The following is a 21,146-nucleotide window of genomic DNA, read 5'->3' on the forward strand; positions in this document are numbered from 1 at the left end:
TCATATTGTCAACATTTGATCATCTGAAGAAGAAAACTAAGGTTTGAAGTGGCTATGGGAGAAGAAGGTTATTAAAACAAAGCACAAAAGTATCATTGGTTATGTGAGTTAATAGGTTCAGGGCTTAGGCCTCTCTGAAGGAGTGTGACCTGCAGTTAATAAGTAACGCTTGACCGAATATGGTTCTTCACCCACGGGGAACCATGGTAGATGTCCTCCAGTGTGACACACATGACAGCCTAGCTCTAGGAGAAAAAAAAACAGACTTCCTTTTGTTTGTCTATACATGTGTTATGCAGTTATTAAAGACATGGACAAACATCTGGGAAATTCACCCAAAGCTTGTCTTGTCTCTCAGAATGTTGAATGCTTTTTTTCTAATTTGGTGCATGAGGTTCTCTGAGATTCTCAGAAAGAAATTCAGTTATATGCTGCTATGAAATGTTGCGCTGTATTTGTTTATTCAATATACTTCATACACATTTCCAGGAAAGACTCAGACTTTATTATGTGGCATCATTATTATCTTCGCCTAGTCATACTACAACTTATTCAAATACATTTTGAAATATATAAAGTCTTCAGTTTATCTATGTAACGCAGAGAGCCAACCAATGAAAGCATCAGAAAAATATCAGAATCAGAGTTTGTTTACTGGCCAAGTACATGTCCACATACAAGGATTTTTACTTTCTGTGAGTCAATCAGAAAAGAGAATACCATAGGTATAAAACTGCAGATAAACAAACCTAAACAATATACATATAAAAGGAATATTGCACGTTGCCCAAACTGAAGAGCTCACGGACAGCAAGTAACAAAATGTGCTATCTAATGGATAAAAGATGTGCAATACAATGAGTTTATACAATGTGCAGTGCAATGAGTTTATACAATGTGCAGTGCAATGAGTTTATACAATGTGCAGTGCAATGAGTTTATACAATGTGCAGTGCAATGAGTTTATGTCAGTGGGGGAATATCTTGAACAATGCAAACATGAGTTCACATGATGGCAAGCCAGAAGGGGACAGGATGCAAGTGTGAGCCATTTAAAGCTAACAAACGAGGTTTTTAATAGAAAACAAAAGTAAACACAGAGAAGTACACACTGCTAGCACAGGCAAACAAGACAAGGAAAACAAGACACGGCAGACAAACTAGGCAAGTACTCAAAATAACTGATACTAAAGGGTTGAAACGAACAGCCTTTGTAGAGGACGTGGTGAAGGAGAAACTAGGCACAGGTCTAGTGAATAAGGGGAACCACGGGACACCGTAGCGTTGCACTGACCATGCAAAAGATGTGGAGAAAAGAAAACAAACCAAAGTTTGTGTCAGGTGTCATTTGGTGTCAGGCAGTAGGGTCTGAGCTGAGGACAGGAACCTGGACAGGGACAGGTGACAGAGGAGAAGAACAAGAAGAAGGTTCACCAGATGAAGGGTGTGAACAGGACCCTGCGGACAGGGTGCTGACCCGGGGACTCAGGGACAGGAGGCCGGCCGAGCGGAGAGGCAGGAGCGCGGACCTGCAGGAGGGGGACCGGGTCGTATAAACAAAGGCAGAGACTGGGACAGGAAGGTTGGCAATGACTGGACAGGAACTGGGACAGAAGGAATGAGAAGGCAGTCTGGGAACAGGAAACATGTCCGGAGGAGCTTCCGAGCATAGGACCAGGAGACAGATGTATGGTACTGGGCACGTGGAGTGGTGATGCGGTGCTGGGAGCCGGGCATGATGCAGTCCTGGGTGTGGGGCGTGGCAACGACACTGGGCGTGGCCACAAAACGCTGTTAAGGCAGAGCCCTATGGTGAGCAGGGCACGGTGCCAAGGCACAGCAGGAGCGCTCGCTCCTGTTAAGGAGTCAGACGTGGGAGGACTGCACGAGACAAAGGGAAAACCAGGGGACACCTGTGTGAGCAAGTATCGCTGAAACGAAAACACAAAGAAGGCGGAGAAAAGACAACAAAGAAGATCTCGCCAGAAAGAGCATCCTGGTGAGGATCCGTTACAGTAAATATATTTCTGTCTCTACTGCCGTGTCTTAAATGATTGTAGTGGATGGCTTATTCAAACACATTACTGTATGACACTGCATTTTCCCTGAATAATATTTAACCAGGACATTGCACACGGATTAGCCTCAGGGGACAGGGTAAAGAAAACACGCAGAGACTGCCCTTGAATGATCGGCTCCTGTGGCTCAGAGTGGGAGCTGGCTCTTTTGTACTGTTCTTGGACCAGCTTACTCAACCTTTTTTTTAACCTTCATCAGATGAATCAAAAGCTTAACAACTGGCCTCAAAGCAGAAGCAAATGGCATTTGCTACTAAAATTTGCCCTATGGGCATGCAATTCTCCAGTCACTGAATATGAGCTCAATCACAGGACTGCAAGTACATGAAAACAGAGGGTCAAACTTACTGAACATGTCTATACTGCTTGTGTTGTGCATTAAGTGCTCTAATGTTTTCTTTCCCAGCTCACGGTGGTGATTTTCTGCAAAGAACACAGACAACAACAAATAGCTAATTGATGATACAAATATGACCTCACTGAATTTACCGTTTAAGCGACAGTAAGCAACCATTCCAAGCACTTATTTATTCCAATGTCCATGTGCAAATCACATTGACCAAGCCATAGTGACTTGACTGAAGCTCTTACTGACTTGACTAGAGTGGTTCTACACTGTCTAGTCTTGTGTAATGGAAGCCAGAATGTTTTTCTTTGGGAATGGCCAAAGATAGCAGTCTATAGCCAGCTGTTGCTCATATGAAGCTGGGATGATCTGATGCTATTGTCTGAGAGAGCCTGAAACAGGGAAAATCTGTCCTTGAGGAATAAGGGAACTGGAAATATCCAGTTCAAATGTCTAAATACCCAGAGAATAGAATATGACAAACAGAAGAAATGGAAACAAGAGTCTTATAGATGGTTTGAATACAGCAACCACTGTCCTCAATGTGCACCATGTTCAACTGATTAGAATTACATTTCACCAGTAATTACCACATTATTCAAGGTAGTCTATGTGGGCAACCTATTTAATAAAACTGGTTACATATATCGACACCATTTCACATCGAAAGCTAACAGCATGAGTGCAAACAGGAGAAGGCCTCTGGAAAAAGGTTTTATTTTAATACAGAGAGCATCACCTGGCAGTGTATGCAGAAAAAAACAGAGTTTCACAATTTCCTGGCAGTAGCAGTGGGCCGTGACATCGGCATGCAGCGGTGGACTTGGAAAAGATACAGAGGTATCCATGCTATCCAAAAACTTCCACTTTCAGTTCATCAGTAAAGAAAACTTTAAACATGCTCATTGATGGTGGAGAGTCACACCTGAACTCTGGTCTTCTTTACGTTCAGCTGGATGTGATTCAGTAATTTACTTTACTGTTGTCGTAAACATTAATGTTTAATGTGTAAAAAAGCAAAGTGAAACGTGTTAAATAAAAAAAAATATCAAAGCTTTGGTGACAGCTGCAGGAAAGTCCAATTCTGTTAAACTGATTACCTACAGATATTCCTGACCATAAGAGAATCGTAAAATCCATCATCTATGAGCAATGTGTGCTGTTACACCTGTGGAACATGAAATAGATATGCTGGTTTCCTTGATGGCACATCATCTCAGCAATGAAGGAGCAGAAAAGGATGAGAAAGCCTGTGTGAACCATGCCTCCCGTTCCAGGAGATGTAAAAATCATTTTACAACAAAACAACAAAGGCAGGTCATAGATAAGCTTTCATCAACTAGAACAACATCACACATTGAATTCTAACATAAACACGAGGCACACATTAGCTAATTCCTCACATCTTTAGCTCCTCTGGATACGGAACTCATGAATTCAAAAATAGGTGTCATTTTTTTCTCACCATTTTCAAAGCAGCACTTAAATGTTTCAGTGATGTGGCTACTTGCCATAGCCCCTTCAGTCGTGTCAGAAGTCCCCACCGTACTCTTTATTCATGAGATGTTTTCCACATGAGCTGCTTGAGCTATTTGTGCATATAAGTGAAGCCTAAGGGGTCGCGGTTATAGATTGCCATGGATCTAGCACACATCCTTATAAAACAAGGTTAGATGTAGGGTCGGTATGCATCCCACCAGAGCATAAATGAATATGAGTCTGAGATATATAAATATATCTCAGACTTTCTCTCTATCTCTCATATATAAATATATGATCAGTGGTCAGCAGTGGCTGACCATGTTCTGTGGATGGTGGGGCTGACAAGTTTACCAAGCACAGCAGGGCTGCAGGGTTTTTACATGTCTCAGTGTCAAAGTTGCATTGAGAGTTGAGGGTCTGCCTCCCGAACTGACATGAAGGGTTAGCACACACTGTGCAGCAGAAGAGCTATAGACTGCACACCTGGATTGAACAGCTACACACTGTTTTCAATAAAGTGGCCAATGAAAGGTGTGTGTGTGTGTGTGTGTGTGTGTGTGTGTGTGTGTGTGTGTGTGTGTGTGTGTGTGTGTGTGCGCGTGCGCGTGTGTGTGTGAAAAATATATTTATAATATATTTAATATATTTAAGGGCAAATAAAAAAAGAATACTTTCTATACATGTTCAATTGATGCTTGGTAGTAGGTATGTGTTGACTTGCAAGAGATGGGTGTTATAAACATTTTGGAATTCTAATCAAGTTACAATAACTTAACCCAAACAAACCGTTGCCCACAATAACTATGGGCCTCTGTTTATGGTGGATGTGAATATATTACTTAAATCATTGCCTGTTGTCAACAAAGAAGGCAAAAAATAGCAACAGTACAAGTAACTGACAAATTTCAGTGATCATGATTCTTAGGGAAAACATGTACACCAGACACATGAATCATGAAGTGTTTGTGTCTCCTCTGCTCAGATAAAGGCCCCTCTGATTTCCTGGTCGAGTTGGACTTGCTTGGGTGACTCTGGCGCCCATCCCCGGATGGACGTCTCCGTGCAGCGCGGTCACTAGTCACACCCAAGCCGAAGGCAAACAGTCAACAACGCGGCCTCTTCCTAGCGTGGGCTCATCCGCTGCCGCCTAATTACTGTGCTGCCGGGGCGGGAGAGCAAGCCAGGGGCCAAGCACAACAACAGGAACAACGAATAAGCTACAGGGGCCACGCCAGGGTTTTCCGCAGGCCATTGCTCTGCACTCCCCTGTACTGCCTCCCACCCTAACCCATATATAAACACCAGGCCAGGGAGACAGGAAGCCACCCACCAGAGGACCAGGCCAGGCCTCTTTAACAAGCGGCAGCTGCTACGTGCCCAGCAGGAGGCCTTGCAACACCAATCCAGGCCACATCTGCCAAGAGATTTGACCTCCAACTTTCAAGCCCCCCCCCCCCCCCGAGCTCTGCTATCTCTCCTTTGCTCACCTTCCCCAGACAGCCAGTTGGCCTCTTTTCTTTTTTCTTTTTTGGTCAGGGGGAATACTATTTTTAGAGCTAATAGTTTTTGTTGTTGTTGATTATGGAGATCTAGGAGAAAATGAGGAGAGGTAGGTTGAGGTTATGCTTCAGGTTAAGGTTCAGGTTAAGGTTAATGTGCTCTGGCTTTGGTTAACCTGACTTCAAATTAAAGGCCCTACTACTTTTGACCTCTGAATGTTACTGCTTGGGGCAGTGCTTGAATAGCAGTCCGAATCCTGCTGTCTGATCTCAGTCAAGCAAAGAAAATCTAACCCAGCAGTGGCTTCCCTCATGTCCAGAATGATGGGCCTGGAGGCAGTAATCTCCAGGGCTTCTGTTTTGAAACTTCCCAAGCCTGTTGTTTATTGTCTTTTTTTTAACAGTCCTCCTCTGTGACCCAAGGCTGCTTGCCTACTGTCACCCAGTAAATGGCAAAACATTCTTAACATTTTAAATGAAAACTGTTTACATTGAATATTCATGCTTCCCGGGAAAAAAAAGGATTTCTATTCAACCATAGTGAATAAAAATCCCAAATATTTAGCTACACATTTCTTATGCATCCAGATTAATGTCAGCGACCTTGGTGCAAACAAATTGCCCCTGGGTGGGCTGTATGCTGAGAAGACAGTCTTTTGGTACAGTCTTACACAGCAGCTGTCCCGGGGGAAATCTGAGAAAGGTTAAAGTGACAGGATTTAGTGAAGGCTGAAGGGATTTCTATACTTTTCTTTATCCAAAGCTTCGGCAAAGACAACATGGAGGGGGACGTATCCCTACTGTACCTTCTCTTCCTGAGTCAGCAGTAGAGCAGGACCAGCTGCCCATTTAATCCACTGCAGGAAGGATGCACCTTGTGCTGGGGATGTTCGGCAGTATTTGGATTATAATCTAGATTTTTTTTTTCCGAGAACATTTACAAGCAAATTTCTTACAGAGTAAACAGCAAATAATTGCTACATTCTAAAGTAAATTTGCTGCATTCTAAAAAATCTTGCCTAAAAAATAGATGCTTCGGCTTCTGTCTGTAAACTATTATGTATTACATATTTTGTATTCTGTACCACTGCTATAGCATATATTAGTAGTGCAGACTTTTCAAACCAGTAGTTTCCTCATCAACCACTTTTCCCATGACTGCCACCTGGAGCATGCGTTTTCTTACTGACATCAGTCAAGGGGATGCACTCTGATACCATCTGACCTGACTGCTCCTTTTCTAATCCTGTTTAGATCCGCCCCATCGCTGTGGCTTGTGATCCATATGCACCTATCTCCTACATTGCTGCCTGCCCATCGGCTGATATTTCTAAGAGAACAAATCCTCCCCTGTCAGCAGAGCTATCAGAGGTCCCTGTTAACACCACGAGAAGATCTGCTCGCCAAATCTGCCATGTCTGGAGTGCGGTTTGACGTCAGTTGGCTGCAGTGTGAGGCAGGTTAATTGTTTGGGGGGGACTCGGCGGAGGGTGGGGTGGGAGGTAATACAACAGTAGAGCCCATGAGACAATAGCGTGTGCCCTGTAACCACATGCAATGACACTCCGCAATGCAGAGAGGGGGCAGCCGGCACAAGGGGTCTTTGATTAGTTTGCGCTGGGCTCGGGTAGCTGTTCGAAAGTTCCCTCTGGTCACAAGGTGGTGGGCCTTGCGCTCAATAATGCCTGGACAAGCTCTGGATGCAGACCATGTGTAAGTAATGGCCACACGAATGGGACACCCAGAGAGGAAAATGGCTATGATACGTCTGGGACCCTGCCACGTCGCTGGCACTTCAGCATTGCATGACAACTGAGCCCCGTTATGTTGATGAGTGGAGGGGAGATGGGCTGCAGCTTATGAGCGAACACGTCCCCCATGATGGACGAGCATGTGAAGGGATGTTGTGTTGACAAGCCGTGATTCACGCGTCCCCTCTAAGCAAGAGATTGAACCTTGTGTCTGCCACCTCCATATGAGAGCATATGTATTATTGATGCAAGTTAAATGTATTTGCCCAAGGGAAGCAAGGTCACTGGCAGACAGTGCTAAACCCCTTCAAACATCTCATGCAGATCCTCTCACCTGCACTCCTGGGGGGTCAATTTAAGAGGTGATACTCCATAAAGTCTTAAAAAAAAATTATATATATATATATATATATATATATATATATATATATATATATATATATATATATATATATATATATGTGTGTGTACATACATACACATACATCATTGATATGACCTTTACCACAATGACATGTCTGGATGAACAGCTGCAAAATGGGTCAAACGTCTTTTCTTCTGAGAGGCCATTTTTGCCTGAGAGACATATTCATTAATATAATAATACTCATGACCGTATTTCTCATGAATCCAGACAACACACGCCGCACTTGGCCTGACATTAATAATTAAAGCTCAGTGGATGGTGTCCATAAGCAGGTAAAAGGTCAGACACTGCTCAGCCATCAATAATAGAACGAACTCATCTGCCTCAGGCAGAAGGGAAAGTGCAGATTGTCATTTACAGAGAGACAAATAAATGCCAAGCCAGGGGGATTTAGCTTTTCCTCTTCTCTTCTGCAGTCAGTAAATGAGCACAAGTGTCGTCAGATTCAGACTTTTATCTAAGTGAAGCTCAGTTTTGTTTGGCTGGTATTGTTTTTATTTTCCTTTTCTTTTCTTACTTTCCGCGAGGGTGCTTTTTCCAGGACATCTATGAATTGCTTTTATAGAGCAGAGATGCTATATTCAGATTTGTGTCTTTATCCTGTTTGGTGCATATTGCGCAATGCCATCTGTCTCATTCTCACTTCCCTCTTTGCTTCTGTCTTCCATCAGGCTACGTGGTCGCATCCACAGGCCAGCTGCCCTCCACCCCAGGATGGCCCTCCCGGATGGCTCCCCACATTAAACCCTCATTAATCATCGCTAATAAATGTAATAACGACAGTCTTTTGTTAATGTCAGAAAATGAGCCACAATTTGAGCCACTGACTCAATCAAGTTGTCAAGCTGCTCACATAAGCACCTATAAATATCCCAGAATGCTCTGGCCCCGAACCGCGAAACCCGCAGAGGGAGGAACCCTCTTCGCTGTGTGGCAGGAGCACAGAACAAAACGAGGAGAAGCCATCCCTCACAATGCTGCAAAACTAAACGTTCCTCGTATGGTTGCACAATATGGACAAAATGTCCCATTGTTCTTATACGGCTACGCGTCGTAGTTAGAATGAATGACACACTGCAAGCCGATGAAACATATGCATGACTACCCGATGTGATATGGGCTGCATGGTACTGAGAGTCAGAACGCTAACAGAACGTCAGCAGGAGCATCTGATCACCAGGCTCACACAACAGAAATGTCTGATCATTTCATATAGAGCTTTTGTTTATCGCAGTCTTTATAACAGAAAAAAATACTTGATGCACCATGTGGATTGTATTAAGACACTTTGCAGCGTCTACTACCAGTATTGTGACAATGGTCCAATAAATACGGTGGAGCCCTGATTATTTATGAGTGTTCCTATTATTTCTGCTTTTATAGTGCTGCAACTGGCTTCCTAGCCGCCCCCTGCAGTCAGAAGCCCCGCCGAGCCTACCGTAGGCCAGTCAGGCCCCACAGTCTGGAACAGACATCGATTTCCCTGACACAGTTTACCCTCTCTGCCGTTGCGGTTCTTGAAAGGCCGAAGCCCGAAACACATCCCCAGCTCGGCGCGGATGGTGGGTCCAGCTGCGCGGATCGATGTCAGGAATAATGCGCCACACTCCTGGGCCAAGTGCACCACGCCTTTGGTTCAGCTTCGGGGCCAGAGGTCATAAAACTGACAACGATGCAGAGATATTAGCAGAGGACCAACAAGCAAGGGCTGAGAGGAGGACCAAAATGTTAAATCTAACCTCAGTGAACTCCTCAACATTCTCCTCTGGAATGTTGTTTATCTCAGCCTGATATAAAAAGCCCGCTGGCATGCATAAAAGATATCCTGCTTTTGTGTTTTTTTGTTGTTTTTTTTCTTCATAAATTCACAAAAAAAAAAAAAGAATATTGTGGTTCCTGTGTTTCTGTTGTTCATCCAAATTCAAAAAGCAGGCTCCTTCATTACTACATAACCCCACTGGGCAAGCACGCATTCAAGCCTACACCTTATTGTTCAGGCTTATCATTCCCTGTCTCTCAGTATTTGATGCCAGTGATGACAAGTTTGTGGACATAAAGTATGCTGACAACAACATAAGTAGCAAAAGGCTACAGCAAAGAAAGCAATTGCACTTGTAAGTGGTTCAGAAAAGCACTGATATGCACAATGTAGGATGTGTGGGTTAAGGGTCAAGTCCTAAGGCCCTAATCTAACCTTTTTAAACACTTACAACTGATCTTAGTTTAGTTTTATGGTAAGAAAGTTGCAGACACTAAGAGTAAATACAATGGTTGGTTGAAGTCACATTATTGTAATACAATATTCAAGGTTGAAAAATTCCCATCAGTTGCCTATCCAAGAACAAAATAATCAGCTTGAAGCATGGTTGTGAAAAATTGACTTTCTGTTTGCCTTTTGAGAGACCTCTCAGTGGAGTTCATGAAATATTTTGGGGACCCCTGGAACACAGGCATTTACCTGCCTTCGGAAAATCAGGCAGCACACTGTTTGATTCTCAAAACTTTTAACACATTTTGAAAACCTTTTACCATGTAACATGTAATACAATGTGAAATAATTATTTTCTTGGTTATGTTGAGTTTAAGATTTGAGGTCAAAAGAAAGGTGCAAAAGAAAATTTCAAGCTTTTGTCCCACTTGCTTTGAATAACTATCAATAAATCTTTTTCTCCTGGGTTTGTTTGACAAACGCACGTTCTTATGAGCTCGCAAATTTCTGTGAATCATGTGAGGCGGGCAGTCAAAGCAGGCAGTTGAGGGAGAAAAGCGAATATCTTTGCTGCACTGCAGCCTTTGTTATTCCCTGAATGGGAACAGAAAATTGGCTGAAACTAAGGTAGCCTTACAAAACTGCTCAGTGACTCATTAAAGCAATACTGTACTGAGAGTTGTACATTTGAACATGCGAAAGGCCAGGATTCTATACATCACAGAACACATATTCTCAGTGCTGGTAAGGGGTTAACTGCTGTTTGTCTATATGTAAGGCTAACGATTAACATTGATGCGTGTTAGCTTTTGAAACGGTCTAGTCTGAGTCTAAATGGAGCTCCAATACAGGATGCTATGCTCTTCCTCGCAACTATAAAATAGCTTATTATTTATTCATTCATCGTAGTTAAATTGAATGTAAATTTTATTAGTTATTTAATGGTTATAGTGTTAGCACTCCTTTTTTTTTCTTTGAATATGAGTAGTGAGTAGCATGTGTTCTCTCCCTCCTTGTGATGTTGTGTGCTTTCAGTTAAAAAAAATATAAAACGTCTGAAGGATTACTTGCATGTTTTATAGAAACAAAAGATAACCAAGTTATTCAGTTGGGAAATACATTTCATTCGTCTGGCACATTTAAGGGTATCTCTCTCTTTCTGCCGACGTGTGCCTTATTCGAATACGGCTTCATAGAGCCAGTGTCGGCCAGCGGTTATGCTGAGGGGACTGGGCTGAGAATAAAGAGGCTCTGTACAGTAACGCCCTCTTCTTGCTTAGACAGGAGTTGCAAGTTGCTGGTGTTTTCAAAACGGTATTCGTAGCTTTCCTCAAATCTCAATTGCTGCTTGCATGTAGACGCAGCCAATCTCGTCCCAGTGACGCGCGTCTTGAGAAGGGCTTCATCGTGATATTTAACACACCCACCCCGAAAGAGCACTAGTGCGACTCGGCTGTGCGAGGACTGACCTCGGGACAGGAGTGCGTGGATATATCGACACCTGTCACGGCGCTCTTTCGGGGTTTCGCAGGCGCACGACGGTGCAACGGCGTTCCGATCGAGGCGGAAACGTAATTACATTCTTGTCCATATTCACAAAGATTTCCCACGCCATTATCTCTTATCGGACGACTTTTTCTTGTGTTTTTTTTAACCCCTCTGTACTGGGACTTGATTCTTTTGCCTTAGCGCAGTTATTTACTTGGACATTGGCGGTACCGAGTGCATCCGCGGCTTTTACCGCTCAGCGAGGAACTGGGCTGCACTGATCCAGTTTCGGTGTGAGCTGGGCTGTGCACGGGTGTGAGATGGCACGCGGCGACGGGTCCGCAGCCCACTGCCTCTGATTTCGGCGAGCACCCTGCGCGTGAGACGTGGCTTCCAAGCGCGCCGCGCGCGACAATGCCGACAGGGAATATTTCTTAAGTGATCATTCCTTCTATACTAGACGTGCATGCGAAGGAGGAATTCTGGTCGTATCAGAGCATGCCCTAACACTGCGTGGATTACGCTTGAAATGAAAACGCCACATGGTGTTTTTTTTATTCAACATCTTTAAAACGTTGATAGTAATGTGGTGCTCAGACGGGCAGCAACCCACGAAATAAACCACACCAGCTTCTGTTTAGGATGATGAAGATGATACTCTTCCGTAAATTCCGAGTGTTGATTCTCATGGTCTTTCTTATAGCGTGCACCATGCACATCATGATAGACCTGTTACCGAAACTAGAGAAGCGAGCGGCCGGCTCGAACTCCGGCGGTGGAGACTGTACCTGCGCCAATAGCCCGAGCGAAGAGCCGCGCAACTGGGCGAAACAACGCGCAAGATCCGCCGCGGATCCCGGGTGGCCTAACAAGCACACTTTGCGAATACTGCAAGATTTCAGCAACGAGCCAAATTCCAATCTCACCTCTCAGTCTTTGGAGAAGGTCCCGGTCAACGGGGACAAAGCGGAGCCTTTCAAAAGAGTAAAAGCTGTCGCACCGGGTCCTGAGAGCCAGCGAAACCTGATCAAGGACGCGAGCGGCGGGAAGCAGCCTGCGCAGGGTGCCGGGAGACTTTCCGCTCTGTATGAGCACCCCCTTTACAAGACTGAGCTGCCGCCGCTCACAGACGATGACACGTTGTTTAACGTCAATGCCGACATAAGATTTTATCCGAAAACTGCAGGGAATCAAGAATGGTAAGACACCTAACAAATGGATATTTATATTCCACGTTGATCCGGCCCCTTGAATAGTAAAAGTCGCATTATACTGAGTGTCAGGTGCGGTGTTGATCGTTTTACACTACACATGTAGGTTGCTTGTAATCAAACGTCTCTACTTTCCGCCTTAGACGTGTAAAACACGTAACTACGTTAAAAGTAAAGTTTTTTTTTCCCCCTGAATAAAGATCATTCATGCTTCTATTACTTTCTTTGACTTTTTCCGCCCTCACTACTCGGCTGTGTGATCTGTCGAGCTTGTGACTTGTCTTTTGTTTCCGTCGGCTTACTTTCTGCTTTCACTTCACCCAGAGTGTCTGTCTGTCCACCTCGGATCGCTCCAGCTCATTACTCCGGCTCCTTACGCTCCTTACGGACAGCTCCATCTTACTACTCCGCCTCTGCTACTCTACTGTCTCTAAATAAAATAACCGGGGGCAGCAGTATGTTCATCGAATTCAGTTTAGGTTAATTAACAAGTCCGACCGTGAAGGCTATGACACACGAAGGGTCTTTTATCATCCTGATATTCATGTGTTTTGTAGAATAGTTGTTGTCTGTTCTGGACATTTGTACATTTTGGTGTACAAGGAAAACCAAATTAATATTACACCTGTTACCTTTATTTCATAGATCAGACATCAATATTTAATATTTAATTCATATTTCAGTCCAAAGCTTTTCCCAGTGGCTATATGTTACAGCAGGGGGAAGATGTTGAAAAGAGACAGAAGGTACCAAAACAACGCCACCCATGAAGTCACTGCTTATCAGATCACCCACATACTTTACAGTGGTATGAAACAGGTTCAACACCTCAGCAAATATTATGGTTATAGCACTTTGTGAATCGCCAAATGACAGGAAGAACTGAACCTCAGGCATTAAATCTTCCAAGCACTGTAAGTTTTCTGATATTTTCTCTGCCATTAATGTTGAACCATACTTTAAAAATCCTCTATATATTTGGTTTTGCTTCTATTTCCTCAGCACGTCTTTGCATGAAAACATCACAGATCATCCTGAATCCAAACCACATGTCAGTGACTGAGGTGCTATGCAGGTGTCTTAAAAAAAGGTGTAAACTCCCTGATAGCACATGCCCTTCCAACCGCAGTAGCTGCTGTACGCTGTCGGTGTGCTGTTGAATAAGGCATGCCCCCCAAAGGTGGGATGGAAAGGCATTACATACAAGGGCCCCTCTTTTGACATAATTCCTAGGTGGAGCCTTACACAGAGGCGTGACTGCAAAGCAGGTTCTCCAGTGGAGCCAATCTGGGAAGCGTGAACGGAGAAATAAATGTAGTCATCAAGATTAACGTTGTGAAAAAAATATACATTTGAAGGGGAAGCTGAAGTGAAATGTGGTCCAAGCTTCTGCAGAACGGGGAAGGAATCTGAAAAATGTAAGGCAGAAAAAAAAAACAACATCAGCAGCTTTACGTACAATAAGCGTCTTCGTTTTGTATCATTTGCATTAATCTAAGAGGGATGAAGTCAAAGTGGGATTTCAAGTCTGGCAATGTGGGCTCAATAACTGAATGTAATGAATTGACTAATTAGTGCAGTGTGATGACACGTCAAAATTGGCCAGTGGCCTGCTGGAAAATTATACTTGGCATTGTACTGTGACAGTTAAAGTCAACAGAAGTGTACATTAACAAATCAGTCAAAAACAGTCTATGAAGAAAGTCTGGAATTACTACATAGGTAAGCTTCAACAATGCTCCTCATTGCCTGTTTGGATGAAATGGTCATTACCATCACCACATGGATCCTTCACACTCCAAAGAAAAATGATGGCTGCTTTTATTGGTGTCATTATCTCGCTCCCTCCTCCATGGTGAGAGCATCAGGTGCTGCTATCAGAGCCTAATGCCCTGCGCTGTCCTTCACTCCCAGGCACAATGACGGGAACGAAGAGGAGGAAGAGGCATATAGCCCGACAAGGGAAGTGGCTGCAGAATCGTACCCCAACTGGTTGCGCTTCCACCTGGGCGTCAGCCGCTATGAGCTCTACTCTCGACACAGCCCCGTGGTGGAGGCTCTGCTCAAGAACCTGCAGACCCAGCGAATCACCAGCGTAGGTGAGGGTGCCACGGCACGCGTGTGCAGCTGCTGCATCCTGTTTACTTGCTTGTTTGCTTGTTTGTTTTTTTAATATTGTAGTGCTCAAGAGAGTAATTTTTGCCAAGTGTTTTAGAACCATTAGGGTATGGCAAATGCCAACTAGGTCACTTCTGCTCCAAGTGGAGCTGAGGGTGAATAGCAATGAAATTTCAGAGCTGTAGGGCTAATGATAGTAGCTTGTACTAGTGTGTGTGTGTGTGTGTGCGTGTGAGTGTGTGTGTGTGTGTGTGCGCACATTATGGAGAGCTTGATTTGGAGTGTAAAATTGAGGAATGGGTTATCTCCTTATTCCTGTGTGTGTGTGTGTGTCTGTGTGTCTTATGGATGTGTGCGCTTTTGCAGTAACCACTGAATACAAACAACCATTAAATAAAGCTGAGTACATACATGGCCATAGTTCTGCGTGAGTGCCAACGCAATCACTCTCTGTCTGTCAGCAGCATGTTCTCACTGTCCTGCTGCACCACACATCAGTCCCTCGATCAGGGAAATCAGACTTCCCATGCTAAGGCCATTCAACCATGCATCTTAAAGCTAGTCACTGTTTTAACACATTGTATGAAGCCTAGAAAAAATGCAATGAATTTTGACATTACAACACAGAGTAGAATTGATTATGGTTATTGAGACTGTGTTATAATGACACTGGAGATGATTGGAATAATGAATTCTCATTTCAGAGCAGCAGTTGATTTTCTGTTAACCAGATACAACTAGTGAACATCCAGTTAATACCTTTGCCGCAATAGTTACTTTTTGTGCACTATTAATAGTTTACCTATTAGTGTGAAAGCCTTGTTTAGTGTGCACATGCGGGGCCAAGACATTGCACTTTTGCGATGGCTTTTTTTTCAGGGCCATTGTGAAAGAAGAGCTTGTGCTCAGTACAAGGTGTTAATGCTGTTGGACTGGGTAATCTGCATACCACTGCTTTAAGTGTGCATTGCACAAGACGGTGACTTTGTAGTATGCGTATATAAAGGAATTAAAGGATCAGCCAAAAAGCCATTGCAAGGGCAGGGTGTATATGTGCCATGGCATGCCCTCAGGTGCTCTACCATGTCCTACCTATGCCCCACCCCATTCCGCTACAGCCCCGCCCTTTCACTTAATATTAATCTGCTTCCCCATCTCCCGTCAGTCACTACCTGAATACAGACAATGTTTTTTGCTCCTGTTGTTGCTCCTGTTTGTTGACATAGCTGTGCCAAAAGCTCCTAGATTGCTGGTCTTCTCATCTTTGCGGTCTTTGTGTATCCTGGTCCTTAACAACTGGAACTAGAGCAAACGCCAGTGAGCACTAGCCTCTGTTTGTCAAGTCTTCTCTTGAAGTACAGCTGCCTGAAAAGAGATGGCCCATTCTCAACATAAGCTGCCCTGTTATCAAGATTTCTACCTCATGGAAGTTCTTAAACACCCATATTGTGCGATACACGATTTTACCAATGTGGTGAAATATTATGTCTACTGTAATAGACTACAATCAACAAAACTATTTACAGATCACTGACAATATATTATCTGTAAAATAGGACAGTCACAGCCAAGGAGCACAACGGAGTACAACACTCATGAGAAGCCTACAACGTTGTTGCATCTCCACTGATGGGCCAACAGAGACTTTATTACCACGGCTCCAGCCTAGATACCGGCAGATGTCCGCTTGTCTGCATGTGGAATTAGACTGTATATTTATGAGTCAAGGCATAACTTCTCACTGTTAGAGATTGTGAAGAGGTTGGAAAATATGCAGTGAAAAAGTCATTGTTTGTCTACCAGGATTCTTACCAGCATGGATTTAGTGCATCTGTGTGTACACAAATGAGTCAGTGAGAAAAGCATTTGGCATGACTGATGTAGAGAAAATGGATTTGTGTGTGTATGTGTGTGTGTGTGTGTGTGTGTGTGTGTGTGTGTGTGTGCGCGCGTGCGCATGCATGTGTGTGTTTGTGTGTGTGTTTGTGTAAGCATACTGTTAAGTGTATATTCTCAAGTATGAGTGTACGTGTGTGTGTGTGCATTAATCTATTCTCTGCTACTCTTGTAATAATAAATTTTGCTCTTGTCACTGAAGATACAACCTTAAAAGGGGTTTGTTCTTCCCAACAGCTATGAAGTCTGGTGGTACTCAGCTAAAACTCATCATGACATTCCAGAACTATGGACAAGCCCTCTTCAAGCCAATGAAGTAAGTAGCACAGAAGGCACAGGTTTATCATCTCTAACGCATGTCGATTAGTGTAATCCAGTGTTTCCACACCAGACAGGAAACACAAAACATTTCACAAGCCTGCTCTGTATACACAGACAGGAGCATATCCAAAACTCTATGCCTGATCCCAAGCAAAATACGGAAGTGAGTATGTACTGCCTGCATACTCTTAAAGACCCACTGATAGAAGCATTACACTTAAGCCCTACATATGAATGGCTTGCTCTCAGATTGTATTTTGCTTAAAGCACTTCCTGTAAGAGCACTCTCCATGTCCGTGCTTGGTTCGTCGTGTTCAGATCCGCCCAAGCATCCGTATGATCTTTCCTAGTGGGTAATGATCAGTCTGTTTTTAATTAACATCGCCGGGCCTGTGTGATAATTAAAACGAGAGAGGAGCCGTCATGAGCTCTTGGGGATGTTTGCCAGCGGAAGAGGGAACCGCACATATAGCCATGCTGAATTAGTCAGTCTGTGTCAAAAGACTCGCCCAACTGAGACCAAACTGCCACCCTGCTTACTCACGAACAAATTGCTCCGGGATGCTTGATTTCCTTTGCCCAGAGACTGTTGTCCACCCCTTTTAATCAGAGTATCCTTTACCGCAGCAACCAGACCATCAAAGTTGTGTTTTCTCTCACACTGCAGGGCTTCGGAGTTGATAAGTGTTTCTGGTTTTGTTTTGGAGGTTTTTTTGTTTGTTTTTTTGTCAATTGTTGTAACAAGTTTTATTAAATTAGAACAAATTCTTCCATTTCCAAAATTCTGAACTCACATCAAATCTGCTGGACCATCATCTACAAAATCTCAACCAAGCAGATAAAACAAAGCACCAATTGTCCTTTTGTATACAGAATTTATAAATAATTTACTCCAAGTAGATTATGACTCATTACGTTTTATTTACCACAAATGCTCACTGGTGTAAACAAACTAACCTGCATTGCTACGTTTATCTCGGTGTCTGCTGTTATGGCCTTGTTCATTGAAAGTATACCTGATGTTCTCAAACTTCAGAAAAAGTAAATACCCTCATCCTTTTGCTTTTGCATGGGTGCCTCGGTGCCCAAACATTTGGGTTGGGTTGTGGTTGCAATGAAAACCATAAGAAGACACATCTCGCAGGCCTTTGTGATACAGAACCACAGAAACATTCTCTTGAATCTCCTTCTTTTGGAGAAGTCTGTCTGTTGACTTCCGTTTTCCAGTTCACATTCTCCTCTTCTGTTTCGTGCCATTACACATTACATGCCTAATGCCATCACATACAAGCAGAGCGCCAGCTGCGAAGGTAAACATCACCAGAAGTTCACTTCACGGTGTTTTGGAATTCAGCTCCAGAATGTCTTGTTTACTCCTCTTTGGAAATGTTGAGTGTGTGTTTGTATCTGTAGTACATGGCTTAAGGCACTGCATTCAGATAACTCCTTCTGTGAGAACTCAAGCACTGCTGTGACTACAAAATCGGACCACGAGCGGTTAACTCATATCTCCGTGCGACTCCTGTCTGGCTTAGCCCAGAGTGCTGAGGTGAATGCCACCACACCATTTGGTTCAGGGGCAAAGGCTGACACAGAGTAGCTGCAACATTGCCAGGTCTGAGCTGCCCATTTTACTTTAATTGCTTTTTGTTCTCGTTTGCTGTTGTTCCGCGTTGCACCTTTTTGTGTGCATTTCACGTTTTCAAAATATAAAACAAGTGCAGTAAGAATGTATAAATAGTAAGTGATAGGCATTTAGCTGACGCTTTTATCCAAAGTAACTTACACTTATGAATGGGGCAGTGGTAGCTCAGTGGTAAAGGTACTTGAGGTTGCTGGTTCAAGTCCTGCCACTGTTGGGCCACTGAGCGAGAAAGACCCTTAACCCTCAAGTTGTACTTAGTCATAATTCCACTTTGGATAAAAGTGATAGGAGTAGGAGCTTGTATCTTACCTAGTTAATTCATCCCCTAGTGGTTAACCAGACTTTCCCCCCTGGTCACTATTCTAGTGCTCCTGTGCATTGATAGCCTGTTGCGTATGTCTACTGATGGCCCACCCTGGCCTTTTTTGCTATGGTGGAATCTGTCATCCACTGTATGGATTGACATATCGCGATGCAGTGATATCCAAGCCTGATGGAATGACATCACTACCTGGCAGTGATTTTACATACTTGTAAAAGGTTGTTTACATACTTGACCAAGTCACTGTTCCTTTTACCATGACAGCGAAGCAGGTAACATTCATTCTGACTTTAGCTTCGCTGCCTTGCCATTAGCTTTGATCAGTGATGGTGGGCCTCATGCAAGAATCACTCATAGGAACCACTGCCATAGCAATCTAAATCTCGAAAACAGCCGTTAGTCTAATCTGCTAAGGCCTGCTACGCTGTGATGTAGCACAGGCCTATTAACTTTATATACAGTGGAATAATGGCATCCACTTAAAATTAATCTATGCCATTTAACACTTCGTGATGTTGGTATTTACATTTGCTCTCCAGGGAGTAGTTCTCAGTTGTTGAGCTTGACAGTGCCACATGACTTCTCATGACACCTATTCGCTCATCCGTCTTCCTATGACGCCCTCCTATTTTGATCATGTGACACCTTGTTTTGGCTAGATTTTTATTGATCTAATTTCATATCGAACCAGGTCTTCTTAGTTCTGTTATCTTATGTCACAGCGTAAACAACACCAGCAGCCTTCGTATCCTTATTGTTAATGCTGCTATGTTTTAATTTACTGATCTCAAAGCAGGAAAGTTGCTTATTTTACCCCATTTTTACACTCCCCCCTTACATGCTTGGGGAGAGGGGGTTGGTCTCATCTTTATAAGGTGTTTTGTGGCATTGCTTATGCTACTTCACAGTTCTCATGAACATGTGCTCTCCTACAAACAGAGCTGCTTACGTAGGGAACTCACAACAGTGTGGTAAAGTTACGGGTGATTACTCAATCTGACATGGCTCGCTCATATGAACTAAATTTATGAGAGTATGAGAAATGGCGAAGCTCCTGGCCGGCAGAAGTGACAAAACACCTGATAGAAAAGTGTTTTTGAAGTCTGGTAGTGTTTTTGAAGTCTGGTAGTGTTTCTGAAGTCTGGTAGTGTTTAGTCTGGTAGTGTTTCTGAAGTATGGTATGTGGTGAGGATCAACAGTTGCAGACGGGGATGTCTACTGCCACTCGTACAGTGGTGGAGGTATCAAGTCTGCAGTAAAATCAATATACAGATGTAGCTGTTCGCTATGGGAAGTGGTTCTGGGGTACCTGTGAGCAGAGGATGCATCACCTTGGATTCAGTCCTGGATACGTTTAGTTCAAAAATGGCCACCAGCATGAAAACACATGAACCTTTGTGTGTGCATAAATTCCTGTGTAGCGACTGGGCTGGGTCAGACGAGGAGGGCATGCGCATGATACTTCGTTGCTGGGTCAGGATGCAGATGAGTAGAACGCTGAATTCAAACTCCTCTACTGTGTCTGTGTTTTAATGGCAAAATATAATCACAGAAACAACAAATGAGGTCATATTAACCAGGAGAACCTGCAAACATGGGATGTGGGCACAGAAACAAGACCTGTCAAACATTCTTTCCTATTTATAGCACAGCTTGATTGGAAACAGTGATAAGGAAGAGGTGTTCAGCTTTCGAAAGTGGAGTGAAGTCGGACAGATGCAGGTTGTAGCAAAGGGAGCGTGACAAACAGATTTAAGATGACTGCATCCTAGATCTTATTTTATAATCTGCACACACACACAGCCCAACAGAAACTGGAGGGAAAAAACCTGCATATTACAAATGCGCACAAGGAAAGTGTACGCTTGTTGAAAAGAGCATACGTGACACGATGGCGCCTTTAATGGGCCTTTAAGGTCATTTTAAAAGTAGTAGCTTTGTTTTTCACCCATACGTTGAATAATAGTAGGGCACTCTTACCCACATGTTTAAGTAATGCTCATTGTCCTAATATTTAGCCATCCTAAACCACCAGTGTGTGACTGGATGTAAAAGCTGTTTATGTTACTTGTAAAGTGACGTTGGGTTCCTCGAAAGGCGCTATATACATATAGCTTAATTCACTCATTCATTCATTCATCCATCCTAATAGTTAGTCATCCTAATGAGGTCTATACACCTGTAACAAATTGTAGGCATGTGCATAATACCTGCAGTATTCGATATAAGACAGAGATTTGTCTGCCAGCTTGTACATAGTAAAACAGTAATTAAATACTTTGACTAATCACCAGTGCAGTGTTTCAGTGTTTAGTTATACTCACTAAGTAAATACACCTTGCAGGCATAAAGC

At 43.4% G+C, this 21,146-nt stretch overlaps 1 protein-coding gene and 1 long non-coding RNA gene across 3 annotated transcripts in view; both read left to right on the top strand.

The window, feature by feature from the left end:
- Nucleotides 1-1,292: 1,292 nt before the first annotated feature.
- LOC145657034 (uncharacterized) lies at nt 1,293-9,397 on the top strand. Its single transcript, XR_014122841.1, has 3 exons — nt 1,293-1,999; nt 8,255-8,353; nt 8,967-9,397. It is a non-coding gene; the product is annotated as an uncharacterized LOC145657034 (long non-coding RNA).
- Nucleotides 9,398-11,140: 1,743 nt separating this feature from the next.
- fam20ca (FAM20C golgi associated secretory pathway kinase a) overlaps nt 11,141-21,146 on the top strand; it is a 42,202-nt gene continuing 32,196 nt past the window's right edge. The window contains exons 1-4 of one of the 2 annotated variants that reach the window (XM_081711319.1): nt 11,141-11,363; nt 11,984-12,479; nt 14,406-14,590; nt 16,743-16,821. In XM_081711319.1, the coding sequence (XP_081567445.1) occupies nt 11,992-12,479; nt 14,406-14,590; nt 16,743-16,821 (752 nt within the window). In that variant the 5' untranslated portion in view covers nt 11,141-11,363; nt 11,984-11,991. Of the gene's footprint in view, nt 12,480-14,405; nt 14,591-16,742; nt 16,822-21,146 lie in introns of both variants that reach the window. The other variant, XM_026998034.3, reaches the window with a different exon arrangement.

The sequence above is a fragment of the Electrophorus electricus genome, chromosome 3, assembly GCF_041902795.1.
Source record: "Electrophorus electricus isolate QZ-2024a chromosome 3, ASM4190279v1, whole genome shotgun sequence".
In the NCBI taxonomy this organism is placed as follows: domain Eukaryota; kingdom Metazoa; phylum Chordata; class Actinopteri; order Gymnotiformes; family Gymnotidae; genus Electrophorus; species Electrophorus electricus.